Here is a 26340-nt window from a genome sequence, read left to right as displayed (position 1 = left end):
AGATTTTAAAGACATTTGGAATTGGATGCAAGTGAATGGAAACAGACTGTTTACAAGCCTGCCAGGCTCAGGGAGTCCTCCAACACTGCCTGGATCCAGGCAGACACGCACTCAGGCAGGAGTGCTGAGGCTTAGTCTCCGGGTAATATCAGAGGATTCTTGGATACCTAAGATAGTTAAGGTCTAGCATGAGAAACACATTTGAAAATGCGACATTAGTGAAAAGTCTGCTAAGAAATAAGGGGCTATTATTTCCTTACTAATGGGAAGCAAGCACACTACTTCCAACCTCCCACAAGCCCTGCTCTTGAAGAGCTCAGTTGCTGACAAGGAAAAAGATGTTTACATACTGACATCTGGGCCTCCCCAAATGACACAGCTGCATTTCTCATTTTTCTATCTAATCCCTCCAAAGTGAAATATGCCAAGAGACAAGCCCCTGATCCCATTTATGAAATGTTATCCTCAAATCAAACAGCTAGGAATCACTTTATGTTTGAATAAAGACAAAAAGAAGACTCATAAACAGATAACAGAGAGAAAAGAAGAAAATTTAAATAAGTACAACAGTAACAACAAATCAGTTAGTAGCCTCAGAAAAATAAGACAAGAATGCTCTAAAGCAAGAGTATGGTGTTTTGCAAAGGGAATCAAAAGCAAGAAGATTTTGGATATTAAAAATAGAAAAGCTAAAATTTAAACAAAATAGGTTTGGCTGGAAGATAAACAAGGAAATTTCACAATAAACAGAAAGAAAAGACAGAGATAAGACATTTAAAGAAACTAATATAGGAAAGCTAATACAAGAAAATTTTCAAGACCAAAAGAAAATACTTTCCAATTTGAAGGAACTCATGGATTGTTTAACACAAGCCTCCAGGAAATAGTAAGTCCAGGAAAAAACACTGGTGAAGGAAAACTCAAGATGACATCTACAACCAATCCAGGAGGGAACAGAAAATAAAAAGGGCCCCAAAGAGGAACCTCCACAGAAATAAGGAATGGATAAATTATTTAATTTTTTTAAGTTAACAGTGGAGCTATTGGAGCAGTTTGGAAAAAAAAAAAAAAACAACAACTATGTCAAGTTTACAGAAAATTATGTAAGTGGGCTGGGCATGGTAGCTCATGCCTATAATCCCAGCACTTCCGGAGGCCGAGGTGGGCAGATTATTTGAGGTCAGGAGTTCAAGACCAGCTTGGCCAACATGGTGAAACCCTGTCTCTACTAAAAATACAAAAATTAGCTGGGCACATTGGCGTATGCCTATAATCCCAGATACTTGGGAAGCCGAGGCAGCAGAGTCACTTGAACACAGGAGGTGGAGGTTGCAGTGAGCTGAGATCCCACACCCCTGCATTCCAGGCTGGGTGACAGAGTGAAGAAAAAAGAAAAAAGAAAAAAAATTATGTAAGTGAAAAAATAGATATTAACATCAGAAAATATCTCACACATATATATCCTCTTACAATAATTATTAGTAAGTCACATATTATTTATGAATTCAACTAAATTTGTCATATATCAATATTTGAAGAAATTGTTTGAAGTGGCAAGGCAATAGGGTGAATTCCATCTGTTTTATAAGCAGAAGTGATGAGATAATATCTGAAAGTGAGCAATCAAGGTTTAACCCTATGTTATTAAATAGAAGCAAATACCAAAGCAATAGCTAAACCAATTAAAACTTATTACTTCCGAGAAGGAACTGAGGGCTGCCAAAGGGCATGGTAGGGATTTCCCATTTTGTTTTGTTTTGTTTTTGTAGAGACAGGCTGGTCTCAAACTACTGGCCTCAAGTAATCCTCCTACCTTGACTTCCCAAAGTGCTGGAATTACAGACATAAACTACCACACCTGGCCAGGGTCTGCTTGTTTCCTTTTCTTTTCTGTTTTGTGAAATGGAGTCTCACTTTGTTGCCCAGGCTGGAGTGCAGTGGCACGATCTCAGCTCACTGCAATCTCCACCTCCTGGATTCAAACAACTCTAGTGCCTCAGCCTTCCAAGTAGCCGGATTACAGGCATGCACCAGCAGACCTGGTAATTTTTGTATTTTTAGTAGAGATGGGGTTTTGGTATGTTGGCCAGGCTGGTCTCAAACTCCTGGCATCAAGTGATCCACCCACCTCGGCCTTCCAGAGTGCTGGAATTACAGGCGTGAGCCACAGCATCCAGCCCATGTTGTATTATTTATCAACTTAGCCAACAATCAGAAAGTTCCAAGCACAGTTTCCATGACTTTGGGCAAGGATTTTGAAATCTTCCTCTTAACTCCAAGTTGAATTCATTTCTTTTTTCCCTTTTCCTTCTTTCTAATCATTAGGCAGGTAAGTACACTTATTCTTCTGTAACTCTTTTGTGATATTCAAAGAGAAAGGAAAGTTAGAATAGAGAAAGGGTAAAGAGACCAATTTTAAGCTTAAAAACAGAAAAAAATGAAGAGAATCACACTAAAATGACTTGTCTTTTTATGAACAAGAAAGCAAGGGCAGGAGTGAAATCTGAGGATGAGTTGGGACAGAAGCATTGGGAAGGGAGATTACATTAAAAATATGGATGCCCAAGTTCCATCTCTAAGGATAATGACTTGACTGGCCTTCAATGTGACTTGATCTCTGGAAGTTTTCTAAGCTTTCTAGAAAATTCTTAACTTTTTAGATTTGGGGGTGCATGTGAAGGTTTGTTACACAGGTAAACTCATGTCATTTTTTTTGTACAGATTACTTAATCACCCAGGTATTAAGCCCAGTACCCAACAGTTATCTTTTCTGTTCCTCTCCCTCCTCTCACTCTCCATCCTCAAGTAGACCCAGTGTCTGTTGTTTACTTGTGCTCATAAGTTTTTAATCATTTAGCTCCCACTTATAAGTGGGAACATGCAGTATTTGTTTTTCTGATTCTATGTTAGTTTGCTAAGGATAATAGCCTCTAGCTCCATTCATGTTCCCATGAAAAACATAATCTCATTCTTTTTTATGCCTGTATAATATTCCATGGTGTATATGTATCATATTTGCTTTATCCAATCTGTCACTGATAGCACTTAGGTTGATTTCATGTCTTTGCTGTTATGAATAGTGCTACAATGAAAATTCACATGCATGTTTCTTTATGGTAAAATGACTTCTATTCCTCTGAGTACATACCTAGTAATGGAATTTGCTGGGTTGAATGGTAGTTCTGTCTTTAGGTCTTTGAGGAATTGCCATCCTGCTTTCCACAATGGTTGAACAAATTTACACTCCCAACAACAGTGTATAAGGATTCCATTTTTTCCACAACCTCACCAGCATCTGTTAATTTTTGACTTTTTAGTAATAGCCATTCTGACTTGTGTGAGATGATATCTCATTGTAGTTCTGATTTATAATTCTCTAATGATAGTGATGTTGAGCTTCTTTCGCATGCTTGTATGCCTTCTTTTGAGAAGTGTCGATTCATGTCCTTTTGTTGTTTTTCTCTTGTAAATTCGTTTAGGTTCCTTACAGATGCTGAATATTAAACCTTTGTCAGATGCATAATTTGCAAATATTTTCTCCTATTCTGTAGGCTGTTTACTCTGTTGATAGTTTCTTTTGCTGTGCAGAAGCTCTCAAGTTTAATTAGATTCCACTTGTCCATTTTTGCTTTTTTTGTGATTGATTTTGGTGTCTTCGTCATGAAAACTTTGCCCTTTCTTACATCCAGATGGTATTGCCTAAGTTGTCTTCCAGGGTTTTTACAGTTTTGGGTTTTACATTTAAGTCTGTAATCCACCTTAAGTTGAATTTTGTATACAGTGTAAGGAAGGGGTCCGCTTCAGTCTTCTGCGTATGGCTAGCCAGTTATCCCAGCACCATTTATTGAATAGGGAGTCTTTTCCCCATTGCTTGTTTTTGTCAGCTTTGTTGAAGATCGTATGGTTGTAGGTTTGTGAGCTTATTTTTGGGCTCTCTACTCTGTTCCACTGGTCTATGTGCCTTGCAAGGCAATTCTTATAGGTTGTCACAGTTGAGAAGCACTGGCTTAGTACATATTAAATATTTAGTATGTAACTGGCATTATTCCAAGTTCTTTAAATGGATAAACTCTTTCAATATCCACAATAACCTCAGGAAGTAGACACTACTGCTACTGAGAGGGGAGACCTTCCTGGACCCCTTTGTGGGACTTGCAACAGGAGTGTGGCTCGCTTACTCAAATCCCTTGTGGGAGGAGGGACATGCAGGCAAGCAGGTACTAGGGCCAGGGCAAGCACTTTTGGCCTCTGTAGCGTCTATGAGTATGTTATAATTAATTCTCTTTTAGCAGCTGCTGTCCATGGATGGCTAAATGTTAACCAGCTCAGTGGAGAGTCAGGGTGACAGCCTTTTATAGCCTGCCCTCTTGGTACCGGGGTCCTTGTCTGGCATCCAGGAATAGTCAGGTCACATGGATTTGAAGGATAGTGAGTGCAGACTTTTTATTAAGCAATGGAAGTGATTCTCAATGGAAGGACAGTTAGAAAAAAGATGGTGCAGGAAGAAGGTACTCTTTCCCCAAAGCCCTGCTATCTCCAGCTGGGCTCCTCTCCTAAGTCGTGCTGTCTGAAGTTAAGCCGCATCTATCCATAGTCTAGACACTCAGTTGCTTCTTCTCTTCTCAACATTCAGCCACTTGTCCCTCTGCCAGCTGAGGTCTGGAGTTTATATGGGCACAGGATAGGTGGGTGGGGCCGACCAAAAAGCAATGTTCTGGCACAAAAATAGAAATGCCTGTTCTCATTTAGGGTTATGGGTCCAGGGTTGAGGGTGGAGCACTCACCAGGGACCCCGCTCTCCTGTCTCCTGTCCGTATCATTATCTACATTTAACAGGGAAACTAAGTGAGGTGATTTTAAAATGCCCATAAAGTTTGACACATTTCCCTTAAAAAGATGGAGCCTAATTTCCCTCCCCTTGAATACAGACCAGATTAATGACTTGCTCCTAACAAACAGGACAGAGTGCTTCTATCTGACTACTAGGGCTAAAAGGACAGCTTCCATCTCTCTTGAACTGCTCGCTCTGGGAGAAGCCAGCTACCACGTTAAGATCACATTCAAGCAGCCACCTGAGGAAGCCCACAGAGAAAGGACTTCCAAAACAGAAACAAATCAATGCTGTAATAATAGTTTATATCCCAAAGAAGATCTAATTAACATCCCATTGCAGGCATTTTTTACTATTTTTCACTCAAACATTTATCAAATTCAATAAATTTTTAAAAGCACAGTGTTATGGACTGAATTTTGTCCAAAATTTACAGATTGAAGCCCTAACCCCCAATGTGACCACAGTGGAAGACAGCACCTTTAAGGAGGTAATGAAGGTTAAATGAGGCCACAAGGGTTGGCTCCTAATCAAATGGGGCTGGTGTTCTTATGAGAAAGAGATATCAGAAGTGCTCCAGCACAGACAAAAGGCCATGTGAGGACACAGCAACAAAGTGACCACATCTGCAAGGAAAGAAAAGCCCTCACCAGAAACTACTTCTGCCAGCTCCTTGATCTTGGACTTCCAGCCACCAGAACTGTGAGAAAATAATTTCTGCTGTTTTAGCCACCCAGTCTGCATTATTCTACAATGGTGGCCCTAGCTGATTAATACATGTAGTATAAAATACAAAGGCTAGGTTTTGGAGTCAGGCAGAACCTAACTCTGCACAATCTGCTGCTTGCTCTTTGGCAAGTAACTTATCCTCACTGAGCTGAACTTCACTTTCTTTATCTATGAAATATTTGTAGGAATAGCTGTAACGGAGATAAAAAACACAAGTAAAGCACCTGAGCAAAATCTTGACCCAAACCAGGCACTTAAATTGTGATTAAAGAAATATAAAATTAGCTTATTGTTATCTACTTATATCTACAATATTGTCCGAACATAACTGACGCACAGAATTAAATATATAAACACTGATGCGTCTACAAAGATGACTATGAAATGAACATTTTCAGTCCTAATCCCTCTCATAAGCACTAACCTTCATTTTACTCATCCATTTAAAATGAACTTATTGTCATGGCCCCCAAATAATCTTCCCTTGTTAACTTCCATTACGTTTATTAAACGATCAGTTGTCAAGATGTCATATCAGGATCTCTCCCCTTTCTTAAACAAACAAACAAACTAGATCTCTGAGACAGATATTTAATAAAGTCTCCACCAAGGAATCAACAGATCCTACTATGAAATTAAATAATTCAAACTTAAAGCTGTTGGAACTTTAAATTACTTGAGCCTTAAGAGGAATGAGAATATGCGGTCTGAGTCACGTAGCATGCAGTTGCAATTTCTGCTTCTCTGATTACAGATTAACTTCCCTCCATATTCCTGTACTGTAAATGATTAGGAAAGACCCAAAGGTGCAAGAGATAAGACTCCTCTCAACACCATTACCTCTCCTTACAGAATGTTAAAGCAGTCTTCCTTCGGCTGTAGCAAGCTATAATCAATCACATTGCTATAATGTATTTGTTATGAGCAATGCAAGCTTAGAGGTAACCGGGTCCACACGTGTCTGTGTCTTTCCACAATGCCAGGCTTTTATTCATGCTATTCCAATCACAAAAGCCATGAGCTACATGTAATTCCCCAAGAAGGCAATTTTCCTTAGTACTTCCTGTTCACTTGGTAGTCAGAGTTGTGGGGACACAGGCTCAAGCCATTCCACAACTCAGTCAATATTGCAAACCATACTTTAGCAATATATAAATAGTATATGTTATATAATATACTTTAGCAATATATAAATAGTGTACGTTAAACGTTCGGCAACAAAGTAACATTTAACATCAAGAGGAAGAACAGATAGGAGAAAGGGTTGACAAACCAGTCTGGGGAGAGTAAAGAAGACCAAAGGAGTCCTAGTCAGGGTCAAGTGGTCCATGGGTTTTGCAGGGAAGAGTCTTTGAGGTGGCAGAACCTTCGGCAACAGATGCCAAGCTCTTAATCATGAGCGACTACAAGATGATGTCAGTTAAGACAGCCATTTTGAGCTGCTGAAGACCTAATCTTTTATAGGCAGAGTTCTCTGGTGATAACTGGTAGGAACTGCTGCTTCTTTGTGTCTATGTCTGGCTGGACTCAATTTTTATTTTTGTTTATTAAGCAAAACATTGTATCCTTGTTGGCAATGTGTCCTGTGAAATATAAAATGGAGTCTTTTTCTAAGATGGCAATAGTTATGTCAGGGGTGCTCCATATAGTATATCCTAACCTTGTATGAAAAATTTTGTAACCCTGCCAAACTACTCTGTCTTTGTCTATATAAGTAAAACCTTAACTTCTCTACTTTGAAGCTCTGCCCCCATTCCTTTGGAGTCTGTGTTCCTGAATGGCTATTCTCAAGCTTTGTACTGAATAAACTCTAAACTTAATCATAATTTCTGAATCTCATCATTTAAGGCTGACACTACCAAGTGTAACAGACAGCAAAGCCTTTGGGCTAAGTCCCAAATTCACCTGGAGGTAGGAAAGGAGCATTAGGCAGCCACAGAAAGTTCCTAGAAAGTTGAAGACTGTTTCTTCCTTTCAGGACAAAAGATCAAGTGTGAGGAACTGAAGCATTTTAAAATGTAAAGGTGCTACATTGGGTACAGATAGAAAAGACGACTTGAATAACTGAAGACAAAGGAATAATAGTTGCCTCTGGCCTTATCTAAGCACAAAATTTGCAGGGAGCTCTCCCTGGTACTACTACAACCTCACCCCACAACTTTCTTCCTGATTATTAGTATGTATTTACAATCGTCTGATAAACTGGCTCTCTGCTGTCATGTGGCTCTGCAGACCTCATCAAAGGTATGAACATCAGGGTCGGGCCACCAGACTACCCCTTCCTAACACACTTTGTGAAGTCATTTCAACTCAAAAACTCAAAATTTGACTCTTTTCTTACCCTCATTTTTTCCTTTGTTTGAGATGGAGTCTCACTCTGTTGCCCAGGCTGGAGTGCAGTGGTGCGATCTCGGCTGACTGCAACCTCTGCCTTCCGGGTTCAAGATACTCTCCTGCCTCAACCAACCAAGTAGCTAAGATTACAGGTACCCGCCCCCATGCCCAGCTAATTTTTATATTTTTAATAGAGACAGGGTTTCCCCATGTTGGCCAGGCTGGCCTCAAAGTCCCAACCTCAAGTGATCCGCCCATCTTGGCCTCCCAAAATTATGGGATTACAGGTGTAATCCCACCACCATGCCTGGCCATCTTCATTATCTTAATAGTCGCCAGCTATGATGTCCTGTTAATGTTTTCTGTCTGTCTCTGGTAACCTTTCTTTAAAATCTCAGGATGAGTTTCTGTCTGGCAATGATGAGAAAGAAAATTTTGGCAATGGATAGTCGTGATGGTTGCACAACACTGAGAGTGTATTGGATGCCACTGATTTGTACTTGAAAATGGTTAAAATGGTAAATGTTATGTATATATTTACAACAATTTTAAAAATTTCAATTGTCAACTATTTATCTGATACAGATGGCTATAGGACCATGACCTAGATTTCTGTTAGTCTTTTAGATGTTCTCCCTGCATTCAGCATCTTCCCATCTTACCATCTTACACAGCACTGCCTAACATACTGCTTCTATTATGTGAGATCTTTCTTAAACATTATTTATAGATAAACATTAATTTCTTAACACTAATATTCAAGACCCTACACCACCTAACCTCAACTTACTTTTTCAGTCATATCTTTTGCTAATCTCTTCTAGCTACAGATAGCTCTGTCAGATAATTCTGTCTTAACATTGTTTTTGCTCACTTAAAAGATTTTCTTCTCCAATCTTATTTTTCCCACAAAAATGTTTTCTGACCACCATAATCCAGGCTGGTTTTCTTCTCTCCTTGTTAGTTACCACTGACTAGATGTTTTTATTGTTCATTTAAAGCACTATTGTAGAATATATACAGCATATCTTCTACTTCCTCAATTAAATCACACACTCCTTGAAATTAAGATGTTTAATTTTTTATTTCTTTGTATTATCCACTATCTATTTACAAGTTACTAAAAAAAATACTGATGGACTGATCTAATTCCAAGTCATCGAATAACAATAAAAATACTCAATTATGATCTAAAACTACTCACATTTATATTAGAGAAGAATTTTCCATCGGAAACACTCAATTAAAAATATTTCTAGTTAATCAAATGAGTCCTATTCTGCAATCCTTTTATGGCTTACAATTCACACCTATTTCCAAAACACACGAGATTACAAAAATAAAAAGTACATACACTACTGCCCTACCAGTATGAGGATAAAAGATCCAAAGGCATAGAATATGCCAAGCTGAGATAATCACAGTAGAAACCTCGATTAAGGAAGATGAATTGCTGCAGTCAGAGAGAAGCCTAACATGGCAATCAGAAAGGATGATTCCTGAAGGCCCCTTAGAGTGTGTCTCTTAAATATGAGTCATCTAAACCTCTAAGAGGGGTTGTCAGGCCTCTGAAAGAAGCAAAAGGTTCTTGAGATAGAATTCTTTGATAAAAATCTGGCATGTAAGTATACTGATTTGTTGACTAAAACCAGTATGATCTCAGAGCTTCAGAAACCAGATACATCCAAAGTGGATAATTTGTTATAGAAGTGAATGAATTTAAACAGTTTTCTTCCATTGATGGCCATTGTTTATCTACAAGATGTTAAGTGTCAGGGATGCTTACAGATATCCAGGCTGTCCTCACTGGCAGTTTGGTTTAGCCTAAATGTCTGAAAAAATACTTAGGACTCCAGAACTCCATCCTACAAAGCATGGAAAAGAGTGCTTTGGTCTGAAAAATTTTAAGCAAATTCAACTATGAAATCACTTGCTCCTTACACAGGATATATTTCAAAGGCCTACAACAACATTAAAAAAAAAGAAATCTAGCATTGAGTTGTTACAGAATATCAAGAAAACTATTTAATCTGTTATTATGAGGATGGATTTATGAAAGCAGGGTAGTCATCCCTGAGAAAATTATGTCAAAACAACTTTGTTATATATTAATGTACAACTTTGTTATATGTTAATGTACAGTAGAAGCAACTTTGTTATATATTAATGTACAGTAGAAAGAGATGACAATACTGTAAATAGCAAGCATAACATCTGCCTTTAATGGGCATTAAAAGCAAAACCCATTCAACTATCTGTAAAGAGCTTGACCACCCCCGGCTTCAGGGTGCCCAGTTGCAGCGTCCACCCTGTACTAACTATGAGAGTACCTCAGATAGGATAAACCATCAAGAAACACAGTAATCCTTTCTATCTTTTATCTAAAATATGAAAGAAGGAAGTTTATTTTACAGAGACAATAATGTGTGTGTGTGTGTATATATATATATATATATATGTAAAACACAGCAACTCTTTTTAACTATCTTCTATCTGAATTATGAAAGAAGGAAGTTTATTTTATAGAGGCTATATGGTTGAACACCTAATGCATACATTATTCCCTCTACTTGGCAGCTTACATACTAGTAGTTGCTCAATTTAATCATATGCTGCATAATGATGTTTTGGTCACTGAGGGACTGCATATATGACTATGATCCTATAACAATATAATGGAGCTGAAAAATTCCTATTGCCCAGTGACATCATAGCCACCATAACATCCTACTGCAACATATTACTTTCGTGTTTGTGGTGATGCAGGTGTAAACAAACCTACTGGCTTCCAGTTCTATAAAAGTATGGTATACACAATTACGTTCAGTACCTAATACTTGATAACAATAATAAACGACTATGTTACTGGTTTATGTAGTTACTATACAGCAGGTATAATGTCATTTCATTCAAAGTCATTTTGTTCTAAGGCTGATGAGAAAAAAAAAAAAAATCAATTCCCAGCCAGAGCCATTGTCTGTGTGGAGTTTTGCCCTCACCCCAGGTCTGCATGAGTTTTCTCTGGGTACTCAGGTTTCCTCCCCCACCCCAAAGATGGGCATGATTGGTTAATCAGCATATCTAAATGGTCCCGGTCTGAGTGAGTGTAGGCACGGGGTTGAGTACACCCTGTGGTGCAGTAGTGCCTGTCCAGGGTCAATTCCCCCCTTGCGCCTGAACTGCTGGGATAGGTTCCAGCCACTCACGATGCTAAAATGAAAAACGCAGGTTAGAAAATGAATGAATGAATAAATGAATACATGACTGTAAAATAAAAATTCATAAAGTAGACAATAATGCTACAAATGCATGACAATAAACAATGCAGTAGGAACGCACTCAGTGAGCCTGCCGTATTTGTCACTGATTTTGAACTAAGTAGTGGAAAGGCGTGATGCTGACAATATTTACTTTGCAAACACCTATTCCTTGATTTAACCCAGCACCACTGTGATAGCCATCACTCACTAATTTACCAGAAACTGAGAAAATAATTCTTATCTTTAAATAACATTTCTGAAATATATGTGTACCTCACATTTATTTCAATGTTTAATATCAGAAGTGTTCTGGGTCTTCAACTAGAAGTTTGGTGATGTTTTTGTGACCAGAAACAGGCCATCAGAACTCAACTTTTGTTTGTATCAATCTACCTGTGGTAAAACTTGTTTCCCAATATATCATTTCACTTAAACTTGCAGTTTCTAAGAAACTATCAACAACATTAAGTGAAAACTTACTGTACTATACATTTTATTGTTATTTTAGAGTGTACTCATTCTATTTATATATATACATATATATATAAATAAAGTGTATTTTAGAGTATACTCGTTCTATTTACATATATGAATTTTATATACATAAAGTTAACTGTAACACAGACTCAGATATACATATACATACACACACACACACACATATATGTCAACTGTAACACAGACTCAGGCAGGTGCTACAGGAGGTATTATTTCCTAAGAAGACATTGCTGTCATAGAAGATGGCAATTCCATGAGTGTTACTGTCCCTGAAGACTTTACATTGGAAAAAGATATGGCGGTGGAAGATGGTAATATTGATTCTGACTCTGTAGGCCTAGACTCACATCTGTGCTTGTGTCTTAGCTTAAAAAAAATTTACGAAGTAAAAAAAGAAAAATGAAAAATTTAAAAATAGAAAAATATTAAAATTATACAAAGAAAAAAGTTTTTTGCAGAGCTAGGCAAGGTATTTGTTTTTAAGCTAAGTATTAATTTAAAAGAATCAGGTTTTTAAAAGTTAAAAAGCTATAAAGTAAAAAAGAGTAAGCTAAGGTCAGTTTACTACTGAAGAGAGAACAATTTTTAAAATAAAAATTTAGTTTAGCTTAAGTGTCCAAGATTTACAAAGACTACAGTGGTGTAGTAATCTCCTAGGCCTTCACATTTACTCACCACTCACTCACTGACTCACCCAGAGCAACTTCCAGTCCTGCAAGCTCCATTCATGGTAAATGGCCTATACAGGTGTACCATTTAAAAAAATTTTTATACTATATTTTTACGGTATGTTTTCTGTTTCCTTTTTGTTTTTACTTATTTTGAGATAGAATTTCACTCTGTCACTCAGGCTGTAGTGCAGTGGCACAATTATGGCTCACTGCAGCCTCGACTTTCTAGGCTCAAGTGATCCTCCCACCTCAGCCTCCTCAGTAGCTGGGACTACAGGTTCATGCCACCATGCCTGGCTAGTTTTTTAAATCTTTTTGGAGAGATGAGGTTTTGCCATGTTGCCCAGGCTAGTCACAAACTCCTGGGCTCAAGGAATGTGCCAGCCTCAGCTTCCAAAAGTGCTGGGTTACAGACATGAGCCACAGGCCAGGTCTACTATACCTTTTCTATTTTTAGATATGTTTAGATACACAAGTATTTTCCACCGTGTTACAACTGCCTGTAGTATTCAGTACAGTAATATGCTGTATGGGCTTGTAGCCTAGAGGCAATAGGTTATGACATACAGCCTCGGTGTGTAGTAGGCTATACAACTGAGGCTTGTGTAAGTATACTCTATGATATTCACACAACAATGAAATCACCTAATAACATATTTTTCAGAACATATTTCTGTCATTGATGCTTAACTGTAGTACTTTTTTTACTGAATGTCTCAAATCTAACCAGAGATTTTAAGGGAATGGAAGAATAATACTAATATAGCAAAAATTTAACCTCTCTGCCCATTCAAAATTTGTTATCTGTGCATAATCTCACATAACGAGAAGGCTGACTATATGATGAGTCTTGCTTTTAGAATGATACTGCTTGGTTTTATGATGCCTATCAACTTTTTGATCACTGAGGAACCATGTCATAAAGAATACAACTCACAAAGACCTAAATAACAAAAATATTTCTATAAATAGTAATAAATACAATAAAACAGTACATTTTACTATCAAACAAAAACTGTTCTGGAAATGTGATAAAACCTTTGAAATTTATAGGATTTTTGACTACTAAGAATATTTAATAAGACAGAATACTATATAATAATATTAAGAATACTAAAGATATTTGACCAGTAAATATTTTGCATTAAGCACAAAATATTTATCTTCAACTAGCTCCTGTAGACATTATTTTATAATTTTCCAAACTTTATCTCAAAACTTCTCATTCCTACAAACAAAATATTCCTTGTAAAAAGGATTTAATGCCTCCCAATAGGAGGAATAGTTAACTTTAGGAAGGAATGGTTACCTTCACACATATCGTGAACAAATTCATACAGTTTTCAATGAACAAGCCTCAAACATATGTCACTTACTGACATACAAAGCCTCAAAGCACTGTTGATGACCAGAACAAACTGTTCTGCAAATCTGCTTTCATATTTTATCACTATTTTCAATAGAATATATTTAATAATTCAGTAATTTCATGCCTTTTCAAAAAATAAAATCTTTTTTTTCTTCAAAAATGAAGTAGCTAAGATTACAAAAAATAATAGGTTTAAGATGGGTAAAACTTCTAGGATTTTTCCTGTTGCATCACTGTTAAGGACTGAATTGTTCCCTCCAAAATTCACAGGTTGAAGCTCTAACCTCCATACCTCACAGTGTGATTGTATTTGGGGCCTTTAAAGAGGTAGTTAAGGTTAAATGAGATTATAACAGGGGTTCCTAATCCAATAGAACTAGTGTCCTTATAAGAAGAGGGAGAGACATCAGGAGAGTGCATGCAGAGGAAAGGCCACGTGCAGACACAGTGAGAAGGCCGCCATCTGCGCATGGAAGACAGAGGCCTTGGGAGAAACCAACACTGCTGGCACCTCGATCTTGGACTTGCAGCCTCCAGGGCTGTGAGAAATAAATTTCTCTTGTTTAGGTTTGTAACATCTAGTCTGTGGTATTTTTCAGGTCAGACCCAGCAAATTAATACAATTTGGGGTTGAGGTCTCAAAGATAAAAATGAAGGTTGTGATGGGCCCACCCATTCTAAGCAAAGATGCTAGATGAGCTACATAGAACTTGTAAGGTGAGACCAAATCCAGGTCTGGAGGCCTTGGGCCATCAACCACAAAAAATATTTAAGCAGAAAATTCAACATTAAAATTTGAAGTTAAAAATTAGAGAGTGAGGGTTTCTTCAAAGGGAGAAAGCTGTTAGAGAAATATAATGCATCCCCTGACTTTCCCAAGCCAAGTGAGGGGGCAACAGATAAACACTTGAGGAGTTTCAGGAGTCTAAAACTCCTGAAAGAGTCTAATGCAGGCAGGCTGGCTATGGGTGCCCCGGACAGCAGCATGAGAAGGCAGAGGGCTCTGCCTTGCAACTGACCTCCATTTCAAGAATGGGGCAAAGATGTGTTTCCTGAGGACCACACGGGTACTCTGAAGAAAGAAGTAAGACATGAGTAATCTTCCAAAAGGGTTGCCTGGAGGTCACCACGGGAGGCCAGGTGCTGCAGAGAAGTGAGAAAAGGCCAGGCCAGGAGGCACTGCTGATATGAGGGCTTGGGGGAGCTATAGACGGGTCTCCCTCCCTAGGGGATGGCAAATGGAGGTGGTTAGTGTCATCTGCTGATACAACCTCACTACTTTTAGCTAATATTTCACAATGGTCTTTCATGGGGTAAAATATTTCTGGTACCTTCTTACTTGTCCTATCTGGCCTTCTTACTTATTCTATTTTCTAGCATACTACATGTGAATAGTTACAACACTGCTGTAAAACAATGTGGCTTTAGGTAACATCCTTAATCTGGCAACTAACACTTTTGTGAAAATGCATTTTCTCCTTTCTTCTCTAATTTGGGAAAAATAATAAAAGAAATGGCTTTCAAGGGTAAATCATTTTTCTTACAGCATTTAGGAGGGAGAACTCTATAATGACTACGCTTATAATTATTACACTTAAAAAGCGGGTGCCTGGCCAGGTGTGGTGGCTCACGCCTGTAATCCCAGCACTTTGGGAGTCTGAGGCAAGCAGATTACCTGAAGTCAGGTGTTCCAGACCAGCCTGGCCAACACGGTGAAACCCCGTCTCTACTAAAAATACAAAAATTAGCCAAGTGTGGTGGCAGGTGCCTGTAATCCCAGCTAGTTGGGAGGCTGAAGCAAGAGAATTCATTGAACCTGGGAGGTGGAGGTTGCAGTGAGCCAAGATCACTCCACTGCACTCCAGCCTGGGCAACAAGACTGAAACACCGTCTTGGGGCTGGGGGAGGGGAGGACTGCTGGCAAGATGGCCGAATAGGAACAGCACTAGTGTGCAGCTTCCAGCAAGATCCACGCAGAAGGCAGGTGATTTCAACATTTCCAACTGAGGTCCCCGGTTCAGCTCATTGGGACTGGTTGGACAGTGGGTATAGCCAAAGGAGGGTGAGGCAAGCAGGGTGGGGGGACTGCCTCACCAGGGAAGCGCAAGGGGCCAGGGAGCTCCCCCACCTAACCGAGGGAAGCCATCAAGGACTATTTCCTGCACTCCAGCCCAGATACTGTGCTTTTCCCACGGTCTTCACAACCCGTAGACCAGGGGATTCCCTCTGGTACCTACACAACCACCAGGGCCCTGGGTTTCCGGCACAAAACTGGGTGGCTGTTTGAGCAGAAACTGAGCTAGCCACAGCAGTTTTTTTTTCCCTACCCCAGTGGCACCTGGAATGCCAGCAAGAAAGAACAGTTTACTCCCTTGGAATAGGCTGAGGCCAGGGAGCCAAGTGGTCTGGCTCGTCAGGTCATACCTCACAGAGCCCAACAAGCTAAGATCCACTGGCTTGAAATTCTCGCAGCCAGCACAGCAGTCTGAGCTCCGCCTGGGTCATTCAATCTCGGTGCAGGGAGGGGCATCCGCCATTACTGAGGCTCAAGTAAGTGGTTTCAACCCGAGTGTATGCAAAGCTGCAGGGAAATCTGAACTGGGTGGAGCCCAACACAGCTTAGCAGCTGCAGGCGCTGTCTCACTAGATATCCTTATTGCACAGAGCATCTCTGAAAAAAGTCAGCAGCCCATCAGGGACTTATAAATAAAGCCCCCACCTTCCTGGGCCAGAACACCTGGAAAAAGGTGCAGTAGTGGGTAAAGCTTTGGCAGATCTAAACGTCCCTGTCTGGCAGGTCTGAAGAGAGCAGAGGATTTCACAACACAGCCTTCGAGCTCTGTTGAAAGACAGATTGCCTCCTCAAATGACTCTCTGAACCCCATGCACCCTGACTAAGAGACACCTCCTGGGAGGCACTGACAGACATCTCATACAGGAGAGCTCTGGCTGGCATCTGGTGGGTACCCTTCTGGGATGAAGCTACCAGAGCAAGGAACAGGCAGCAATCTTTGCTGTTCTGCAGTCTCCACTGGTGATTCCAAGGCAAACACAGGCTGGAGTGGACCTCCAGCAAACTCCAGCAGACCTGCAGCAGAGAGGCCTGACTGTTGGAAGGAAAACTAACAAAACAGAAAAAAATAGCTTCAACATCAACAAAAGGAACTTCCACTCAGAAAGACCCCGTTGAAAGATCACCAACCTCAAAAACCAAAGGAAGACAAATCCACGAAGATGGCAAGAAACCAGCAAAAAAAGGCTGAAAACTCCAAAAGCTAGAACACCTCTTCTCCTTTAAGGGGTCACAGCTCCTCACCAGCAAGGGAACGAAACTGGATGGAGAATGAGTTTGATGAATTGACAGAAGGAGGCTTCAGAAGGTGGGTAATAACAAACTTCTCTGAGCTAAAGGAACATGTTCTAACCCAATGCAAGAAAGCTAAGAACCTTGAAAAAACATTAGACAAAATACTAACCAGAATAACCAGTTTAGAGAAGGGCATAAATGACCTGATGGAGCGGAAAAACACAACACAAAAACTTCATGAAGCATACACAAGTTTCAATAGTCAAACTGATCAAATAGAAGAAAGAATATCAGAGACTGAAGATCAGCTCAGTAAAATAAAGTGAGAAGATTAGAGAAAAAAAGAGTGAAAAGAAATGAACAAGGCCTTTAAGAAATAGGGGATTATGTGAAAAGACCAAATCTACGTTTGATTGGTGTACCTGAAAGTAACAGGGAAAACAAAAGCAAGCTGGAAAACACTCTTCAGGATATTATACATGAGAGCTTTCCCAACCTAGCAAGGCAGGACAACATTCAAATTCAGGAAAAACAGAGAACACCACAAAGATACTCCTTGAGAAGAGCAACCCCAAGACACATAATGCTCAGATTCCCCAAAGTTGAAATGAAGGAAAAAAAGCTAAGGGCAGCCAGAAAGAAAAGTCATGTTACCCACAAAGGGAAGCCCATTAGACTCACAGTGGATCTCAGCAGAAACCCTATGAGCCAGAAGAGAGTGGGGGCCAACAGTAAACCTTCTTAAAGAAAAGAATTTTCAACCCAGAATTTCATATCCAGCCAAACTAAGCTCCATAAAAGCAAAGGAGAAATAAAATCCTTTATGGACAGTAAATGTTGAAAGATTTTGTCACCACCAGGTCTGCTCTACAAGAGCTCCTGAAGAAAGCACTAAACATGGAAAGGAACAAATGGTACCAGCCACGGCAAAAACATACCAAATTGTAAAGACCATCAACACTATGAAGAAACCGCATCAACTAACGGGCAAAACAATCAGCTAGAATCACAATGGCAGGATCAAATTTATACATAACAATATTAGCCTTAAATATAAATGGGCTATTTGCTCCAATTAAAAGACAAGAACTGGCAAATTGGATAACACGTCAAGACCCATCAGTGTGCTGTATTCAAGAGACCCATCTCACATGCAAAGACACAAGAAGGCTCAAAATAAAGGGATGGAGGAAGATTTTCCAAGCAAATGGAAAGTGAAAAAAAGCAAGGGTTGCAAACCTAGTCTCTAATAAAACAGACTTTAAACCATCAGAGATCAAAAGGGACACAGAAGGGAATTACATAATGGTAAAGGGATCAATGCAACAAGAAGAGTTAACTATCCTAAATATATATGCACCAAATGCAGGAGTACCCAGATTCATAGAGTAAGTATTTAGAGACCTACAAAGAGACTTAGACTCCCACACAGTAATAGTGCAAGACTTTAACACTGCACTGTCAATATTAGACAGAACAACAAAATAGAAAATTAACAGGGATATCCAGGACTTGAACTCAGCTCTGGACTAAGTGGACCTAATAGACATCTACAGAACTATCCACCCCAAATCAACAGACTATATACATTCTTCTCAGCACCACATTGTACCTATTCCAAAATTGGCCACATAATTCTAAGTAAAACACTCCTCAGCAAATGCAAAAGAACAGAAATTATAACAAACAGTGTCTCAGGCCACAGTGCAATCAAATTGGAATTCAGAATCAAGAAACTCACTCAAAACCACATGACTACATGGAAACTGAACAACCTGCTCCTAAATGACTACTGGATAAATAACGAAATATAGGCAGAAATAAAGATGTCTTTGTTCCAATGAGAACAAAGACACAATGTACCAGAATCTCTGGGACATATTTAAAGCAGTGTGTATAGGGAAATGTATAGCACTAAATGCCCAACAGAGAAAGCAGGGAAGATCTAAAATTTCCATCCCAATGTCTCAATTAAAAGAACCAGAGAAGCAAGAATAAACAAATTCAAAAGGCAGCAGAAGACAATACGTAATTAAGATCAGAGCAGAACTGAAGGAGACAGTGACACAAAAAAACCCTTCAAAAAAAAAAAATCAATGAATCCAGAAGCTGTGTTTTTGAAAAGATCAATAAAATAGACCATTAGCCAGACTAATAAAGAAAAAAGAGAGAAGAAACAAATAGATGCAATAAAAAATGATAAAGGCGATATCACCACTGGTCCCATAGAAATACAAACTACCATCAGAGATTACTACAAACAATTCTATGCAAATAAAACAGGAAACCTAGAAGAAATGGATAAATTCCTGAACACTTACACCCTCCCAAGACTAAACCAGGAAGAATGTGAGTTCCTGAATAGACCAATAACAAGGTCTGAAATTGAGGCAGCAATTAATAGCCTACCAACCAAAAAAAGTCCAGGACCAGACAGGTTCACAGATGAATTCTACCAGAGGTACAAAGAGAAGCTGGTATCATTCCTTCTGAAACTATTCCAAACAACAATTCCAGAAAAAGAGGGAATCATCCCTAACTCATTTTATGATACCAAAATCATACTGATACCAAAACCTGGAAGAGACACAGCTAAAAAAGAAAATTTCAGGCCAATATCCCTGATGAATATCAATGTGAAAATCCTCAATAAAATACTGGCAAACCAAATCCAACAGCACGTCAAGAAGCTTCTCCAACATGATCAACTCAGCTTCATCTCTGGGATGCAAGACTAGTTCAACATATGCAAATCAATAAACATAATTCGTCACATAAACAGTACCAAAGACAAAAATTACATGATTATCTCAACAGATGCAAAGAAGGCCTTTGAAAAAATTCAACAACCCTTCATGTTTAAAATTTTAAATCAACTAGGTATTAGTGGAATATATCTCAAAATAATAAGAGCTATTTATGACAAACACACAGCCAATATCATATTGAATGGGCAAAAACTGGAAGCATTCCCTTTGAAAACTGGCAGTAGTGAGACAAGGATGCCCTCTCTCACCACTCCTATTCAACATAGTATTGGAAGTTCCGGCCAGGGCAATCAGGCACGAGAAAGAAACAAATGTTTTCAAATAGGTAAAGAGGAAGTCAAATTGTCTTTATTTTCAGGTGACAGGATCGTATATTTTGAAGACCCCATCTTCTCAGCTCAAAATCTCCTTAAGCTGATAAGCAATTTCAGCAAAGTCTCAGGATACAAAATCAATGCACAAAAACCACAAGCATTCCTATACACCAATAACAGATAAACAGAGAGCCAAATCATTAGTGAACTCCCATTCTCAATTTCTACACAGAGACTTAAATACCTAGGAATACAACTTCCAAGGGATGTGAAGGACCTCTTCAAGAAGAACTATAAACCACTGCTCAAGGAAATAAGAGATGACACAAACAAATGGAAAAACATTCTATGCCTGTGGTTAGGAAGAATCAATATCATGAATATGGCCATACTGCCCAAAGTAATCTATAGATTCAATGCTATCCCAATCAAATTATCATTGACTTTCTTCACAGAATTAGAAAAAAACCACCTTAAATTTCATATGGAACCAAAAAAGAGCCGGCATAGCCAACACAATTCTAAGGAAAAAAAAAACAAAGCTGGAGGCATCACGCTACCTGACTTCAAACTATACTACAAGGCTACAGTAATCAAAACAGCATGGTACTGGTACCAAAACAGATATATAGACTAATGGAACAGAACAGAGGCCTCAGAAAGAATGCCACACATCTACAACCATCTGATCTTTGACAAACCTGACTAAAACAAGCAAGGGAAAAGGATTCCCTAGTTAATAAATGGTGTTGGGAAAACTGGCTAGCCATATGCAGAAAGCAGAAACTGGATCCCTTCTTTACACTTTATACAAAAATTAACTAAAAATGGATTAAAGATTTAAACATAGGACCTAAAACCAAAAAACCCTAGAAGAAAACTGGGGCAGTACCATTCAGGACATAGGCATAGGCAAAGACTTCATGACTAAAACACCAAAAGCAATGGCAGAAAAGCCAAAATAGACAAATGGGATCTAATTAAACTAAAGAGCTTCTGTACAGCAAAAGAAACTATCATCAGAGTGAACATGCAACCTACAGAATGGGCGACAATTTTTTCCATCTACCCATCTGACAAAGGGCTAATATCCAGAATCTACAAAGAACTTAAACAAATTTACAAGAAAATAAAAACCCCATCAAAAAGTGGGCAAAGGATATGAACAGTCACTTCTTAAAAGGAGACATTTCTGCAGCCAACAAGCATAGGAAAAAAGCTCATCATCACTGGCCATTAGAGAAATGCAAATTAGAAGCACATTGGGATACCATCTCACACCAGTCAGAATGGCAATCATTAAAAAGTCAGGAGACAACAGATGCTGGAGAGGAAGTGGAGAAACAGGAATGCTTTTACACTGCTGGTGGGAGTGTAAATTAGTTCAACCATTGTGGAAGACAGTGTGGCAATTCCTCAAGGATCTAGAACTAGAAATACCATTTGACCCAGCAATCCCATTACTGCATATATACGCAAAGAATTATAAATTGTTCTGTTATAAAGACACATGCACTATATGTTTATTGCAGCACTGTTTACAATAACAAAGACTTAGAACTAACCCAAATGCCCATCAATGATAGACTCGATAAAGAAAATGTGGCACATATACACCATGGAATACTATGCAGCCATCAAAAAGGATGAGTTCATGTCCTTTGCAGGGACATGGATGAAGCTGGAAACCATCATTATCAGCAAACTAACACAAGAACAGAAGACTAAACACCACATGTTCTCACTCATAAGTGGGAGCTGAACAACGAGAACACATGGACACAGGGAGGAGAACATCACACACAGGGGAAAAAGTGTGTCGGGGGGTGGGAGGATAAAGGAGGGACAGCATTAGTAGAAATACCTAACTTAGATGACAGGGTGACGGATGCAGCCAACCACCATGGCATGTGTATAGGTTTGTAATATACCTGCCTGTTCTGCACATGTACCCCAGAAAATTTAAAGTACAATTTTAAAAAAAAGGCGAGTTGTTTCATATGAAATTCACTTAATACTACAATCAAAAATCAATATTTACCTAAAAAAATGAACACAATTATTTTAGGACTCAATCTTGCTTATGAGAAAAAGGTGATTATACCAAGGAGCTTTCAGCCTCAAAGTTCACTAACCAACCACAATTTAATGAATATTTCCTTTATTGTTCTCTAATGTTTTCTAAATTATACTTGGTCTCACTCCTTCTATCGTAGTCATTAATCAGAAAAAGATGTCTTTGACCCAAAAGCATCAGGGCTTTTCAGTACTATGTTACTGAAGCATTCACGTTAATGGTATCAGAAATTTCATGCAATAATGGTATTTCATAATCAGTCTAGTATGATTTTACACAGGGGATGAGGGCCTAGAGTAACACAGCATGGTGCTTATGGAAAGACCGCAAGTATTTAAAAGCTTATTTTAATTTTTAAATATTTAAAAGCTTACTGTTTACTAAAAACTGGAGTTTTTTCTGCCTTTTTTTTTTTTTTTTTTTTTTTTACAGAGATGGGGGTCTTGTGTGGTTGCCCACATTAGTCTTCAACTCCTGGCTTCAAGCAATCTTTCCACCTCAGCCTCCCAAAGTGCTGGGATTATAGGTGTGAGCCACCATGCCCAGCCTAATAAAGCTGTTTTAACTTCTAAACGGATTGCCTGTACTAACCGTGAAAGAGCTGAATGAATCGCGGTTGTAATGCCGAGGTGATCAGACTGTCGGGCAGCTCCCTCAGGAAGAGCTTCAACAAACTGGCTGCTGAGCAGACGTCACCGTCCCTCCCGAGCTCCACGGGCACTCCACTCTCAAACTTGAGTCGAAGTTGTTCCACCACCTTCACGTTACCATTCACTCTAAAAAGACCTTCTTGGGTGAGTCCTGGAAGAGCAACGTAGACACAGAAAATAAATAGGTTGCTCACAGACATAAAATGTAAAGAATGATAACAGAAAGAAAGAAATCTCAGCATATGGTTCTCTCAACACTGTAATTATCAATCATTGTGTGTGGTCTTCACATTTTATAAAACTTCCTTTAGAATAATAAATGCTCATATCTACTGCCTATCAACTAAAAAGATCATATATGATTGGTATAAAAGCTGGCCTCTAAAAATAAGGCTATGCCATATATAAACATAGAGCGAAACAGAGCACACAAGAAATTTCATTTATATAATCTTACATAGCACATAACAAAAACTTACTCAGGGTCCTAATAGCAGCTTAACATTTCATGAGCAACTACTTTTTAAATGACATGTATTTAAGAAACTTCTAAACTCTATGTGATTACCTGTGTAATAGTTTAAGAAATAAGTGATAGTTTTTCAGTATTCACTAAATTCAAAATGTAAGACTCTAGGTCTAAAGTGGTATAAGACAAGATCCTTGCCTTCAGTCAGTGGATGGGGGATATCAGTGTCAGCTGAAGTTATCAGAGAAGCGTCCTGGAGGTCAGCTTAACCTTTGGCTAAAGCAACACAGAGGCGCTGGAGCTGTTGTGCTGGGAATCCAATGAAGCTTGAGCTTCAGGGCCCCTCATTTTCTTGGGCCCTTTACAAGCTCTGTCCCTAGTCCTGTATTCTTAGTATTATGTTTTGTTTTTTGGTTTTTTTTCTTAAAGAAGTCTCAAAGAGATTAAGCATCTGGACCCACAAAACCTTGATCTACCCCTGACAAAGAGAAACAAAAATAGGAATTGAGAAGCAGAGACAGGATAGCATAAAGAAAAGTAGGCAGGCAAAGGAAAATGTGGGGTGCCTGGTCAAAGAATGATGGGGTAATAAAATGGAGAAACAGGAAAGGGTCTATGGCAAGTTAAGGAGTGAAGGCTTTATCACTGGAGCACTAAGTGAGGAAAAAGACAAAATACAATCGGGTTTTAGGAAGATTTAGCTAGCTAAGAAGTAGAGTATGAAGAGGGCTTGCCTTATGGAAACTACCTTCTATTTTAAGGTAGTAAACTAAGTTTATGGTGGAAAAGGAGTAAATAAAGATGATTTAGCAACTTGGTTTAAAAGGGAGAGGGAAAAGGTTGAAAGGTAATCTTAATGTTTTGAAAAGCAGGAATAAAGAAAAAAAAAACACTGTAAAAGATAAGGTTAGGGGGCAGGGATAGGAGAGTAGCTGGTTTAGGCAGAAGATAATGATTTCCCCCTCAGTGTGCTGCATACCATGTAAGCAAGTGTTTCAGGCAGTAGAGGACTTTGAAAGTGTCAGAAACAATCTTTCTAAGAAAGAGCAGGCCAGGATTTAACTTGACATTCTTGAGAGTCTAATGGTGAATGTTAGCAGTGACATAAGCATTAAAGCCTATCAGAGGTTTTTAGAGGGGAGGTGCTTATTTATATCAGCCTTTGTTTCTTTCCCTCACCTGGCAATTGTATTGCTCTTTTTAAAGCAAAAGAGGAAGCTAATTACATTTTATTTGATAATCTGATAAAATACTTTATGAGCTCTTTAATTCAACAAACATGTAATAAGCACCTGACATTGTTAGTAATAAAAAAAAAATCAATCATGAGAAAAAAATTCAAACACTATCATTACCCTCATGGACTTTGAAGTCTGGTAAGATGTTTGTGTTCTTCCACGTTTACATATTATTTGACTGTGAAGAAAATCAATGTCAAAAGTTGATATGAATTTTAACTCCAATTCTGACAAAAATTGTGACACTAGGGATGATATTAAAAGTATTTAACAATGACTATTACCAGGGCACCACCTAAATGGAAGAGATACCAACTGGTTTGTGTGACAGCTTCTAAAATAGTTCTTATGATCCCCACACCTCTTGGTACCACACCCATTGTAATCCCCACTACTTGAGTGTGGGCTGGACATAGTGACTTACTTCTAACAACAGAATACTACAAATATGATGTCATGCTGCATCTGAGATGAAGTTATAAAAGACTGACAATCTATCACCCGGCTCCTGCTCCCGTTCTCTCTCCTCTCTCCTCTCTTTGTTAGCTACTGGCCATGAGCAAAGAACTAAAGGCGGTCTCTGGCCAACGACCAGGGAATAACTGAGCCCCTCAGGTCAACAGCTCACAGGTAATAGGATCCTACCAACAACCACATGATGAACTTGGGAAGGAATTTTTCCCCTGTTGAGTACTGGTATGACTGAAGCCTTGGCTGAAACGGAGGACACAACTAAGATGTATCTGGATTCCTGACCCACAGAAACTGTGAGATAATGATAAATACTATTGGTTTAGTCTACTATGTTTTGGGGAACTTATTATGCAGCAAATGGATAGTGAATATGATATACCTTTCCCTTAAATCCTGTGGAATATCAGGTTCTATTGGGAGATGCCAGCTTAGTCATTTAAAGCTTTCAAGCTCTGTCTCCTCTACTACACAAAAGTTTATCTTTAACTTCAGAAGCTTATCCATCAAGCAGCTAGCATCCAACAGAAAGGCATTCCATCCCTGGTCAAAGCTGAAATCCTGAAAATTTAGAGTTTTATTTCCTGTTCCTATATTTACCCAGCTGCTTAACCTAATGTTGCCTTCTGTTTTTGGCCTGGCAAATGCCTCTTGGATCTGATTTCACATGATGGCTTTTTTTTAGCTTTGACCTTACTTTTCCAACAAGGATTTTTGAACCTTCCCCCAAATAAATATACTTCCAGCAATTTCAAAAAAGCTATCCAGCTCCAAGAACTGTCTGTGGTCCTCAAGCCTCCTGATCCTACTGGACCAAGCTAGCAGACATAAAAGGCACAAATGAAAATGCCTGAATATAATGTTCCTCAATATTTTCCTCTCTCTGTCCCATTTACCTGAACAACTCTTTACCCTAAGGAATATCTCCCACCCACAACTCTTATGATAATTAGTAATGTTCAACTAGGGCAAGTTTACAATCCTGGACATGAATATGTCACATTATAAGAAGAATCCATATAGTTTTTTAGAGCCTCTTATGAGGCTATAAATACATCCAATACACACATGAGGCTTACCAGACCATATAACCTTAAATTTTTCTACTGTAAAATTTTAGAAAGTTATAACAGAAATATTCAGAAAAATGAGACATTTGGATGACTTCATGAAGCAGAGTTACTCTCATACATTCCAGAGGTCCTATTATATTTGATTTTAGGAGCTTTGTGCTAATTATCACAAAACGGCAACTTAAGAGTGGTTTAGAAATGAAGAAAAAATTATATAAGTTAACGTCTACACCACTGAAAGATACTTTTCTGTACAACTGAAATATTTCTTTCAAAATAGT

The 26340-nt window shown here is 38.7% G+C and overlaps 1 protein-coding gene across 6 annotated transcripts in view; it reads right to left on the bottom strand.

The window, feature by feature from the left end:
• Window positions 1-26340, bottom strand: part of FAM13A (family with sequence similarity 13 member A) — a 393400-nt gene that overhangs the window by 276305 nt on the left and 90755 nt on the right. For all 6 annotated transcript variants that reach the window (XM_032239626.1, XM_032239624.1, XM_032239629.1 and 3 more), the window contains one exon: window positions 22750-22959. In XM_032239626.1, the coding sequence (XP_032095517.1) occupies window positions 22750-22959 (210 nt within the window). The remainder of the gene's footprint in view (window positions 1-22749; window positions 22960-26340) is intronic.

This window comes from Sapajus apella, unplaced genomic scaffold (assembly GCF_009761245.1).
Source record: "Sapajus apella isolate SASKATOON/1434 unplaced genomic scaffold, GSC_monkey_1.0 scaffold45, whole genome shotgun sequence".
Classification (NCBI taxonomy): domain Eukaryota; kingdom Metazoa; phylum Chordata; class Mammalia; order Primates; family Cebidae; genus Sapajus; species Sapajus apella.
The sequence above is the reverse complement of the archived record's forward strand: the minus strand, read 5'-3'. Positions and strand labels throughout refer to the sequence as shown.